Source organism: Phoenix dactylifera, unplaced genomic scaffold (assembly GCF_009389715.1).
Source record: "Phoenix dactylifera cultivar Barhee BC4 unplaced genomic scaffold, palm_55x_up_171113_PBpolish2nd_filt_p 001646F, whole genome shotgun sequence".
NCBI lineage: Eukaryota > Viridiplantae > Streptophyta > Magnoliopsida > Arecales > Arecaceae > Phoenix > Phoenix dactylifera.
In genome coordinates, this window is record NW_024068949.1 from 11159 (window position 1) to 23947 (window position 12789).

The following is a 12789-nucleotide window of genomic DNA, read 5'->3' on the forward strand; positions in this document are numbered from 1 at the left end:
CTACTATATCCCCACCACCAAATCTAGGCCCTATCGAATCCTTGACCCCTCCTCCTACCAATAATGACTCAGCTGCTTCACATGAGTCATCTCCTACAGACAACCAACTTCACCCTACCACTTCTCCAGCTAATATAAATTCACTTGTGCCCCGTGCTATTACACGTTCACAAACTGGCAGTCTTCGTCCTAAACTTTTTCCGGATTACCATGTTTATTATTCTACTCGTCATCCCCTCAAAGCCCTGCATACTGTCACCTTACCCCCTGAGCCGACATGCTTTTCTAAGGCAGTGCAATCACCGGAGTGGCGTGCTGCGATGGGAGAGGAGTTTGATGCGTTGATTGCTAATGGTACCTGGTCTCTTTGTCCTAGGCCCTCTCATCATAATGTTGTTCGTAATAAATGGGTTTACAGGATTAAACAGAAGCAGGATGGCTCCATTGACCGCTTCAAAGCAAGACTTGTGGCGAAAGGATTTGATCAGTGCAGTGGTGTTGATTTCACTGAGACTTTTAGTCCAGTAATCAAACCTTCCACAGTCCGGGTTCTTTTGACATTGGCTGTTCAGTTTGATTGGGGTATTCATCAACTGGACGTTTCTAATGCCTTTTTGAATGGTGTCTTAACAGAGGAAGTATATATGGAGCAGCCTAAGGGCTTTATGGATCCTCAATATCCAGATCATGTGTGTCGCTTACACAAGGCTTTGTATGGCCTTAAACAAGCACCTCGTGCTTGGTTTACCAGACTTCGGGATTCTCTTCTTGAGTTGGGCTTCTTCTGCTCAGCGGTGGACTCTTCTCTCTTTTTGTATCATCTTCATGATGTTCATATCTTTGTTCTAGTATATGTCGATGATATACTAGTTACTGGCTCTCACCCTTCGGTTATTTCATCTATTATTGCCAGCCTTCAGAAGGAGTTTCGGCTAAAGGATCTTGGTCAGTTAAATTTTTTTCTTGGCATTCAGGCTTTTCGTGACTCTGATGGTATTCACTTACGCCAATCAAAATATATTAGTGATCTTTTGAGTCGTGCTCGCATGGTGGGTGCTAAGCCCATTGCCTCTCCATGTATTATTGGCTCTAAAATGTCCACTTTGGATGGTGATTTGCTTGTTGATGATGATGTTACTGAGTATCGAAAAATTGTGGGGGCATTATAGTATTGCACACTCACACGACCTGACATTTCCTACTCAGTTAACCAGTTGTGTGAGTTTGCATAACAAACAGATTTGCATAACAAACAGATTACAAAAACTAGATACAAGTATTGAGATCTTTGAACTAATCCATCGGAGAGTCTTTAGGAGATGAGCTGGAATATGTGATATGTTCAAAGTTCAAATATTCAGGTACCGAGGAATAAGGAAATGCATCAGCATCTCCAGATACGTTAACATCATTGTCATGCATGAAGCCCACATAAACCATTTCGGAATATGGACGGACAATATAATAGATGGAATAATACGAACATGAGTACAGCTGATTACGGACGAAATTTAAGTATAGAAAATGTTAAATTTTAAATAACTTCTGTTTAAAGCTCGATTAAAAATAAATATGATTTAGGCCCGAGGCGTCTTTCATGTTCAGCTCTAGACATGAACTATAAGTATGGTCTCAAATCCCATATTAGCAGTGGCCAAATCACACTGTTGTTTATGGTGTTAGTAGATGAGTCATTGACTCGTAGGAGTAGTTTAACCTCTTTAAGCTTTTCATTATTTTCTTTTCCCCTGCTTACGGTAAAAACACTCCTTTTCCATCTTCACTGAGCCAACACCACGTTCTTTTTTCTTGATAAATGAGCTGCAATTGCAGGGCACTCATTTTATTCAAGAGAGAAGCAGGAGAAAATTTTAGTTTTATCGATCTCAGATGTTTTCTTGCCTCTACTTTTTCAGATTACGAGGCTCCTCTGGTCATCCCTATCTAGGATTTCACACTGGTCTTGTGAGAGACGCTGGCATTCCATGGCTGTGCTGAACTTTTCCAGGTTATTAAATGAAACAAACATACTCCATTACTTTGCTCAAGTCGCATCCTATTTATCATTATTTTGTTGAAGTTTTCGTCCTGCAGTCCTTCATTGGTCATTTATTGCTTTGAGGGTAGTGCTGCTGTTCAATTTCACTTGTTAGCCATTTGGATTATGCGTATCCTAACTGATGCATTACTTCACTGGTCATTTCTTGCTTTCAGGGTAGTGCTGCTGCTAAATTTCACTTTTTAACCATTTGACATTATACGTATCCTATCTGATGCATTGCTTGATCCTGGCTGTGAACTGATAGGACATAGAAGGAAGCAGATGATTAAACATTGGATTGTTCATGAAAACTTTAGTTGATAAGTGAATATGTTTATTTATTTCTTTTGTTTTAAATACTATTTCAGTTCTTAAATAAAGAATTTTTTATTTTTTATTTTTTTGTGATCTGATCAGAAAGAAGGAAGATTTTTTTCAATATACTCAATTTGAATCTCTCAAAAAAAAAATAGAAGAAGATGGAAGAATTGCGAAAGTAGGGATTAAGTTCTCTTTTCTTTCATAGATAATTAAATAATCAAGATACATAGCCTCTATTTATAATGGTGAGATCTTATACAATTTAGGTCGGATTTTTCTTTCTAGTTTTAATAAAACTCTCTTTCCTAACATAGAGATCACTAGTAGAAATATTCTAAAAAAAGCTAAATTCTTGAAAAGGTAGATTTTGATTTCTACATCAACTCTATCTCTTCACTTAATTCTTTCTCGATGGAGAAAAATTTTGGTTTGATCTGTCCATTGTAGGCCCCAAAATGATAGAATTTGAACTTGATCATCACTAGGAGCATTGCTTTCTAAAGAGCGTGGCATTATATCGTAGACATTGAAAAACTGCTCGATTTAAAAAAAAAAAAAATCATCTCAATCGGCGTAATATGACCAAGTTATGACCTCCAGAAGTTTAGCCTGCGGCTAACTTTTCATTGCAACTAATCTTGCTTTTGGATCCTGTCCAGCTCTATTTGTAGTGGCTAAAGTAATTATTTGTAGTGGCTAACTTTTCTATTTAGCTCGATCCTTGTATTCCTGATATGCTGCAAATCATTATTTTTGTCGTATAATTTTGTTGACGTTACTCCACCTTTGCTATACGTTGCTTATAAATCTTGTTAATAAGGTGGAACACTATAATCTGATGGCACCATCTTCTTGAGAAACCGTAGCGTCACTTGTGGATACAGACAGCCCTCTATCAGTTAGATTCTGTATGTTGGATTTTCCTTTAATAATAATAAAAACTTATCCATGTTTGGTAAAAATTTTAGAAATTATGAGGGGAAAAAAAACTCTCACCATTGTCGAATGATGCGAACCAGTTGATATGCCAGTTTTTGCTGAGAATGACGCAGCACACTGTTTCTTATTTGGTCAGAGCTGCTGGTAATGTATTTAGATGAGGCTGCAGAACAATTGAAATAACACTTCATGGAAAAGTGCTGAACATCTTAGAAATTGTTTCAAACCTTGATCATTCATTTGCAAATAATGAGATTGCATCTCTAAACTAGGGTGGTATACAGTCCCTCTTATTTTGTTAATTATCTTTTAATTTCACAACTGCTTTTATAACCGAGCCATTTGATGCAATTTAAACTTAGCTGGACAGCTCCTCTGAAGGGCTACTCATGATTCCTGCTCTCATAAATGGGCTGGTCATGACTCTTTTTTTACTTCGTTTCATAGGCAGCAGTTACATTATCTTGTTTAGATTATATCACCTTTTATTTTTCTTCTAGTGCTTCAATTTATTTGATCTGGAGTGTACAAGTCCTTTCTTGACATTGAATAGTAAGGGCATTTTTACATTCTAATCTACTTAAGTCCTTCACAATTGAGGTAAGAAGTGGAGTGGTGCAGCTTTCTTGAGCTCAGAGCTGGCCGAAAGTCTTATAGTTTGTTCCCCTCTTTTGCCAAAGAGGCATTATGAGATAGATGGCCTCTCTCCTTTGGTCCTATTTTAGGATAAATTGGCCTTCTAAAGTATCCCTACAGCATTCCAAGAATTGGAAGTGTAAACTCTGTTTCTTGGTGTTTGGATATATTTCCCACCTATTAATGGGATCTTTTCTCCCCCCACCCTCACTCTTTTGTTTTTCTTGCTGTCAGTAGGAGTCTCATTTTTGCCTACTACCTCTGACACCACCCTTCTCTCCTTCTTCCTATTTCCACAATAGGTTTGCCTGCTCTCACTGACCCATCATCCTGAGTCCTGACCATAGCTGTCCTCCAATCTCTTGTCTTCATCACATACCATTTGTCCTCACTTGATGCAACCTCAAGGTTGCAAAACTAAAGCTTTTGCTGCTGATTTAAATTTCAGGTCTACACATATCTGAGTATTCTCCTTATCAAAAGCAGAAAGAAAAAGAGCAATGATGTGTGTGTGAGAGAGAGAGAGAGAGAGAAGAGGATGTCTAGTTAGAGGAATTAAAGAAGCTGAGATGGAAGAGAAGAATTGAGGAAAGATCCCCCACAAAAGAATTATTGTTTTTTTAAAAATAAATCCATAAATTGTCCAACAAAGCCATGGACCCATTTTTACTGACACAACTCTAAAACATTGATGTCTCCTAAAATATAAGGATTTTAAACTGATCTATAATTTACCAGGGACTTTTCAGTTATATATACTTTTGACTTAAAAATAGGACCCATAGTCAACCTAAAACTCTACTACCTCAACACCATTTACTTTCCTAATGAAAATTAATCATTTTTTGAAGGAAGCCTGATGAAAATATAAAATCTGTCATATGCTTTTAAAAGGCTAGAGGAGTCTCTTAAAACTAAGTAAAATAGAAAATTAACTGGCAATAAAATCCAAAGATTAAAAACAATTAGATCTAAACCTAAACAACCAGCCTTCCATCATCCTTTACATCACACCTCCTGTCCCTCCTCCATTCTCTCTACTATCTGAAATCACCTCAGTCAATCGACTTGTCCTCCCATTCACCTTTGATCACATATTTAAGCCTTCCCTTTGCTTGCGATACATATTCTCCTTTTTATTGTGCTATTTGAGCTGTTGTTAGGATAAAAGTTAAAGTTTGAGGAAATAAAATATGAGCACTTATCCATTCAAAATGTTGTAGAAAGAATGAACTGTTACATTTTAGTTTCTTCTTACCTGAGCACATCCAAAATAGAAAGTGTGAGATATCTTGCCTTATAGTATGCTAAGATACTTCTCACAAATCACAAACTAGCCTCCTAATATTCTAAACTGTAGGCTTTTCCTTTTTCTTTACTACCTGCACAAAGTCTAGTCTCCATTCTTCTCATCCTGTGTTTCTTATTTGTTTTCCTTTCGATTAAATCAACCTGTTTTTATCTTGAGAACCTGGATTCAGTTGCATTGTGGCACTATATAACGAACTTCATTTGATCTAGGGTTATATGGAACATTTCATTTTCTACTTTGTATATATTGTGATATGCCTCATTTTCCCTTTCCATAATTCCTGAAAATTGGTAAATCTATAGTAATTGAGTGGTGATTATGTTTTTTAACAGTATGGATTTTTATACTAAGTTAAGTTGAAAGATTAGAGTGAGAGGTAAAAATTTCTTTTGATTATTCAAAATATGACTTGTTGCAACTATAAAGAAATTAGAAGTAAAATCATATGTCAAAGTTTTTTTTATTTTTTTATTTTTTTTATAACTTTGGTCCTACTCTGGATGTCCATCTTTGTATAGTTTGTGTCTCCAATGTGCCAATGTACAAATATGTGGTTATGATGCATTGTGGGGTATGTTGTCCTACATATGGTGCTTGAAACCTCAGCTAGTTCATATATTAAAAATTAGTAGGTCATTTTTTTATTAAAATGATAGCAACATGTTATGATTGAGAGCTCTTGCTTAATTAAGGGAGAAATTTAGTAAGTTAGCCCTTTCAATATAGTAGTTTTGGAGCGGAAAGGATAAGTTCGATAATTATCTCAGTTTGAGAAGCTACTATTTTCTCTCTCCTCATTTAGTCAAAAGCCCGTGACTATTATGGTATGCGTGCAGCCATGCCAAAACTAACCGAAATAAAAAAAGGAAGGGGGGAGAGGGAGAAGGATAGGGTGAAGGAGAGAAAAAGGAAGGGAGAGGGAGAGGATGGAAGGAGAGAGAGAGAGAGAGGATGAGACCACAATAGGGCAGAGTTGTGAGCTTCGACCATCTAGAAAGGACATAGTGGCCATGGTGGCAGACTCATAGACCATACTCAAGAAGAAAGCAATATCAACATAGGAGGAGGGAGAGGGGGAAGAAAGGCTTACTTGAGATAATTGTTAGTTGAATCGGTTGGTAAGAGCAAGACGAGTACAAGAAAACAAGTGAGACAAAGAACCGAATGAACTCTTGAACGAAACCCTAAAACAAACCCTCAAAGTCCTATCTCGGATATATGGGCTAAACTACACCGATAACCAACCAATCTGGTTCAGTATGTCTTGAATTGGCCGGTGCAGTATGGTTCGTTAATCCTTGCTTTTATGAGGTGTGCAAGTATATATTTAAATCCTATTTCCACTTTAATCTCATGAAATCATCTTGTTTCAACTGAATCACTTGATTTCAGCCGGGATCTTTGAGTTATAGTCCAAAACTTAATAAGTAAAACTCATCCACTATTTTTATAAATATAGTTTTCGTATTTCTATGACCATCTGTTTATGCTTTCTGGGAAGCCAGCGGCATGAATCACTCATTTCGGGTTAATCTCTTAGTCGAGGGCTTTGTTATTGAAAAGGTATATAGTGGTGATTCTACACTGGATAACATGAAACTAGAGCTATTCAAAAAAATTGTACACAAGCTTTTTTTTAGGATATTTACTAGGGCTCCGTCAAGCTAAGGATACAAGCTCCTAGAGATTTGAGACTTAAAGCAGCTAGCTAGTTAGGAAAGCAGCATTACTACACCTTCACTGATATTGCAAAACCACTGTCATTGCCATCAGTTCCAGCCAATAATTTTACTGCAATTGTCATGAGCCAGATGAAGTATATCCTGATGACTAATACTGAAGAGGTTGTCCACAGTCCTGTTGAAATCCTTGTATGTGCTTGCTCATGGTGACAGCCCTCATATGAAGATAGTGTCAGCAAAAAGTGGTTCAAAAAGTGTAAGCCAAGCAGAAGATTCTTTTTTCCCTCTTCTCCTCGCTGATGTATGATGACCACACTTGTTCGTTGTACAGCCCAAAAGGAACGACATCAAATTTTTCCCTCCCTCCACATCTCCCATCTCATCTCAAAACAGTTCACCCGTACATGTAAGAGAGAGTTTGTGTGTCCCAATTCTCTTAAGTGCTTTAACTAGCTGGCTGCAGTAGCACTTACTATCCGAGAGACTCAGTGGGTTGGGAATTGAACGCTACCCCAATTTTCTTGACATTGTTGAACAAAGATTGCTTTATGGTACTTTATTGTATATTTATAGTGTTATAAACATCTACATCACTATAGATATCTATGGTGGCTTTATTGTGAGTGGATATAATCTAGTAGTGATATCCTTGTATTGGTATGTTCCTACCTCAAGATTTTTTTGGGAGACTCACTAGAGTAATAAGCTTCCTTGATAAGCTATCTTTGTCCCTCAGACAAGATAGCCTATTGATCAAGAAATAAAGCATTTTATGTTCCTATTATTCAGACTTCGACTTAGGATTCCCCCATCTATGCACAAGCAACTAGTGGTGGCATCTGATACTATGTTGTTGATTAGTGGTAATTTGTTCTTTACAATGACACTTTCCACTCAAATGATAATTCAATTCCTTGTCATGGAATGATTAAATCTCCGATACTATGTTGATCAATAGTAGCAACCAATTGCTGCATGACTAGTACCGGTAATAGCATTCTTCCATTTTAGATAAAGAGAAGTGATATGAATGCTTTCTCGAAAATAGAATAAAATTGGTGAGCTGTAAATTTATCTTTCAAAGGTTTTTAACATGTTGGTTCTTCCGCTACTTTGGGATTGTCGTTTGTTCCCTAACAAATGTGAGGCTGCTAATTATGATATTTTTCTTGTACGCTATGTATAATGCTCTAGTGCATATATGCTTCTGAAAATTTTATTTAGATGCTCGATAAGCCAAAGATTTAATTGTAAAAGTATTGGAGTCAAAAAAAAATTTCATGATCTTTTGCTCCACAATGAATTGTGATTTTGCAACCATCCAGGCTGCATATGAGAATCACACAGCATTATATATGGATTATTGAAGTTTTCCATAATTTCGGCTGCAAAAGGCCAAAAAAAAATCTACAGCCCTTAGTGAAGTAAACAATGATTTATCTTGGACATGTAGATATTTATATTACTTAAGTTTGCATTTGTCCAATACCACTTATCACGTCCCTTTCGCAAGCTATGAATACGGCAAATCTGCATTCAGATCTCCGCAAGCGTCCGGAAAATCCATGGCCATGAAATCGACCATTCATCACTGTCGTGATCAAAAAGTCGGTATAATTTCAATAATACTCATAGAAATTTCTATACGAGCTCTAGATTTGCCATCTACTTTGCCTTATCCTATCGAGTTTTTGCGAATTTCAACAGCCCCATGGAGTCCTGCAAGATCTGACCATTGGATTTCCATTCGACGGCAAACGTCGACGCTGCCTTTGGGCGGTGGTAAATACGATATTTCCAAACTTCTCGGAGGTCAATCACGTGCCCGGGGGCCGCTAATAAGGGCAAGCGACTCTGTTGCCGTCACGTGACGCGCTCCTCGCCGTATGGACAGTCGCCGCGTGGCTCCCGTAATGTCCGATCTTATCCGCTCCTCGTGGTGCCCACTCAGCCTAGCCGCCACGTCGCCATCAGATATCTACTTCAACGGCACAGATCATCCCATCCCACCCCGACCATCTCGATCTTAACGCACCCGCCTTCGATAAATCTACCCTCGCGGACCTGCTTTCTCTCTCTCTCTCTTCTCCTCTGCTCCCAAGATCCAATCTAGGATCTCCGGGTTTCCGGGTCATTTTGGTAATTAAGTAGAAGTCCATGGGCCTGCTCGACAAGCTATGGGACGACACCGTCGCCGGACCCCGTCCGGAGACCGGTCTCGGCAAGCTCCGGAAGCACTCCTCCTTCACCTTCCGGCCGAGCACCGGCAAAGGTCCGGCGAACTCAACTCCTCTCTCTATTTTCTTAACTCTGATCTGCTTGGTTCCTGGGGAATTATCGACGATCGTACGGTTGAGATCGGGTTTTGTTGTGTAGCAGAGGAGGCGATGGACCGAGGGAGTGCGAAATCGGGCGGCGCTGAGGAGGAGCCGAGGGTGACGCGGACTATAATGATAAAGAGGCCGACGGGGTGCCCATCGCCGGGAAACGGGACGCCGCCGTCGTCCCCGCTGGGATCGACGCCTCCGGTGTCTCCATTTTCCGGTGAGGTTTAATAGTTTGGAGGTGGTAGTGCTTGGTAATTTTCGAGAAAGGGAGGGTACATTTGTTCCATCATTTACGTAAATGCCCCTGAATGATGGGGGTGTTTTGGGTATTTTATGGGTAGTTATGAGTTTAATAACGGTCTCAGTTTCCCAGCGTGCCCCTTTCGCTGATCCACACCTTCCTTCGCACGAATCCATCATTGGATGGGTCAATGATCGCTTCGAGATCTGTGCACGATCCAACGGTCAAAGATCAATCATTCTTTTGGGGAAAGATTCAACCCGAACCCTAGCGAAAGATCTAGAGAATGTTCTTTTGGGTATTAAAAGTAATATAATTGTACAACATTTTTTTGGGTAAAAGAATGAATACATAAGTACTAGACTCGATATATATATGCAACTCGACATGTAACTCTTTAACTTGACGTTTTCTTGAATATAGTTTGGAATTTAACCAAGACTTATGTGGTTAAAACTAGGTGGCGGAAGGGAGTGGAACCGGTTTAGGAGGAAATCATCGTCGGATGCATTGGAGAGAGGAGGAATGGGTGGTGTCGGACCACGGAATCCTGCTCCTCCTTACGAGGTGTGAGCTCGACTGAGCTCCCCCCATCTATCCGTACGTTTTTGCTGCTAGACCAGCATCCACTCCAAGCAAGATAGAGAGAGAACAGCCAACGAACGGAGATTGAATGAGAGAGAGGGACGGCTTCTTTCTTCCATGTTTATTGCTATGACGTAGAAGTATGTAAATTTTGTTGCTGATGGATGTGGTTTGGTAGTTTATCAATGTGAATAATGAGGAAGGGAGCTATATATGTCCGTGTTGTTTGTGTCTTGAGTGGTTCTAGTTTCTGCTCTTTTGTGTTTTGTGAGGTAGTACTGTGAGAGTGGTGGATGAGGTGTGATGTGTTGTAACTTTGTTTTGTATATATTGTAGTGGTTGCAGTTGGTGCTCTTTCTATGCGGAATGATGTTACTACTTACTAGTGTTTCACTGGCTTGAGTTCCACTTTTTAAGGAGAAAAACATTGACGGTAGGAGGAAAGGTTCCATCTGTTACCCAAGGGATGTAACTACATTCAGCGTTATTGAGTTAACTATTAAGATCTGTTGATTGCACGTCTTGCTGAGTGGCACCAAAACCACGTCCATTAATAATCTGTGTATCTTTTGTTACTGTATGGCTTCTCCGCGGCTTAGTCCATGCAGCAGCAATGGAGGCACGACGTGCTTGCTGCTGCAGCCCCTTGAGCCTGGGCCAATGGCGCGCGTGCCACAGACTGGGCACAGCATGTGAGGCGCACACGGACACACACAGATTTCCCTGTAACTTTTGTTGTCATATCGAGCTCTCTCTAAGAAAGCTTTTATATTATACTATTCTTGTGTTGGTACATCGGTGTGAGGTAGAATGCAGAATGTCCAAAATTTAAGTAATATGATGTTTAGTTTTATGAAAGCATCGTCATCTAATGTTTATTGTGATTCTGTGCTCTCGTTGTGAGAATATCGTCATGAGTTGGGAGGATCTGCCGGCTTCAACTCCGCACTACTCACAATGTAATGATGTATGGCATGGTGAGAACCCCGGCACCATAAATAGAAGGCCGGCTACGTACTTTCTGAACGTTCTTTTCTGCGTAGGTGCCAATGCCGTCACCACAAAATGAATAGAAGAAATAATACTTGGAGGGTAAAGTCTCCATAATAGACTAGCAAATGAATCATTAATACCTTGGGCTTGGTTCGGCAACAAGCTTGTTTCATTCCATTTGATTAATGCATAACAAACAAAGCTCCAGCCTCAAATTAATCTTGCAAACAAGCCGGACACAGAGTCATTCTCAACTAGAAAGAATAAATGGAAGTTGAGAGCTTAGATATATTGCAAAGAAATTCCCTTTGGAACACAAAATGGAATAATATGGTCCCGATTGATTTTCTTTTAATTTTAACCTGTCACTCCAATTCCCTTGGAGACAACCTCGTCATGTTGTAACTTCTGCCAATCTTCCCAAGTAGCATCCTCTGGTGGAGTATGACTCCATTGCACCAAACCTTGGGTAATAATACTTTTGATTTTCCTGTTCACCATCCAGTGATCCAGAATTGCATGTGGAGTATGATGGCCTCGAACCGAATAATTGAGAAAAAAAATACACTGATGTCAACACCCAGAAAGGTCGATGCCATGGGCGGCAATCAAGTTTTGATCAAGGTAGATTCAATGTTATGCTTCTGTTAGTCATGCCGGACTGATAAAGGTGAGGGTCTTCATCCATAAAAGTAGCAGATGCAGTTTCCTTTGATTCCAGATTCACTTGCAGAGCATGAGACTGAATCCACAACTTAAGAAGAATGCCTGATTCCATCTTGAAAACCTCAAATCTCTGGAGAGTGTTCGTGTATATAAGATGACAGGTTTGGAAACCGCATATAGCTTTCCATGACTCAATCGAAAATATCATACTTTTGACTCTCTGAAAGCAAATTTGATTTATAAATACTTAAAACAATTAGAAGGAATCGCCAAACAAAAAGAAAATAAATTACAGTACATTGTTTTCATCGTCCAGGAACAAGAAAACTCTGGTACGTAATTAATCCTACAGATACGTCCCACGCGAAGTTCAAATTAAAGAAACTGCATCGCCAGTGCATTACCCACCCTGTTACTAATCCACGTGGATTGATGAAGGGATTGTGCCATCCATGAGATGCCACATCAGATGGGTAACTGATTAACCAACATATTTAGTGGGAGTCCTCAAATTCAAGAGACCCTACACAACCTATACAATAATGTTCGAGGACTGGAGGTGAGTGAGAGTTCCGGCAAGGTTTAATGGTTAACGGAAAAGATATATTCGATCCTTTGCTGTACTTCTGGTCAAGTAGAAGACATTTTACAACTTACAAGTGAATTAAGGGAGATCTTGGAGACCATCTCTCTTTATATAACCAAAAGATGTAGTCTAACACGGACTATAGAGATTGGTGTGAGTGTAAGAAAGCATGCATTAAGAAAACCAAAGTCTCCATGAAAACCTGTCTTGTGACAAAGCATCTCAATGTTCCAGGCATTCATCATAATGTATAGATGGAGTTAGCGGGCATAAGAAATAATCTTTGTTGACTAGTGGAACCAACCTGCATTCCTTAAGTAAAATGGAGTGCATAACACCATTAAGACCCCTCGTTAATATATATTTATATACTTAGGTATCAGCGTTTGTTGTTGTTCCCCTTTGACCATGGCAGAAAACGAGTGACACTGCCCGGAGTCCACTTCAGAACTCAGAGAAG

The 12789-nt window shown here is 39.3% G+C and overlaps 1 protein-coding gene across 2 annotated transcripts; it reads left to right on the forward strand.

Annotated features, from left to right (window-relative positions):
• The first annotated feature begins 8992 nt into the window (after positions 1-8992).
• On the forward strand, positions 8993-10462 carry LOC120103755 (dormancy-associated protein homolog 3-like). 2 transcript variants are annotated; one of them, XM_039122642.1, is made up of 3 exons: positions 8993-9203; positions 9308-9475; positions 9960-10462. In XM_039122642.1, exons 1-3 carry the CDS (start codon positions 9089-9091, stop codon positions 10070-10072), a joined length of 396 nt encoding a protein of 131 aa, XP_038978570.1. In that variant the 5' UTR covers positions 8993-9088; the 3' UTR covers positions 10073-10462. The 2 variants fall into 2 exon arrangements, with proteins under 2 accessions (XP_038978570.1, XP_038978571.1); XM_039122643.1 differs by having other exon boundaries at positions 8997-9203; positions 9311-9475.
• Positions 10463-12789: the final 2327 nt, after the last annotated feature.

Bases quoted from the DNA above. Each gene is read 5' to 3' on its own strand.
- LOC120103755 (XM_039122642.1), top strand. From the start codon at position 9,089: ATGGGCCTGCTCGACAAGCTATGGGACGACACCGTCGCCGGACCCCGT. The intron at 9,204-9,307 runs GTCCGGCGAACT...TTTGTTGTGTAG, and splicing joins CCGGCCGAGCACCGGCAAAG to CAGAGGAGGCGATGGACCGA. The intron at 9,476-9,959 runs GTGAGGTTTAAT...GGTTAAAACTAG, and splicing joins TCCGGTGTCTCCATTTTCCG to GTGGCGGAAGGGAGTGGAAC.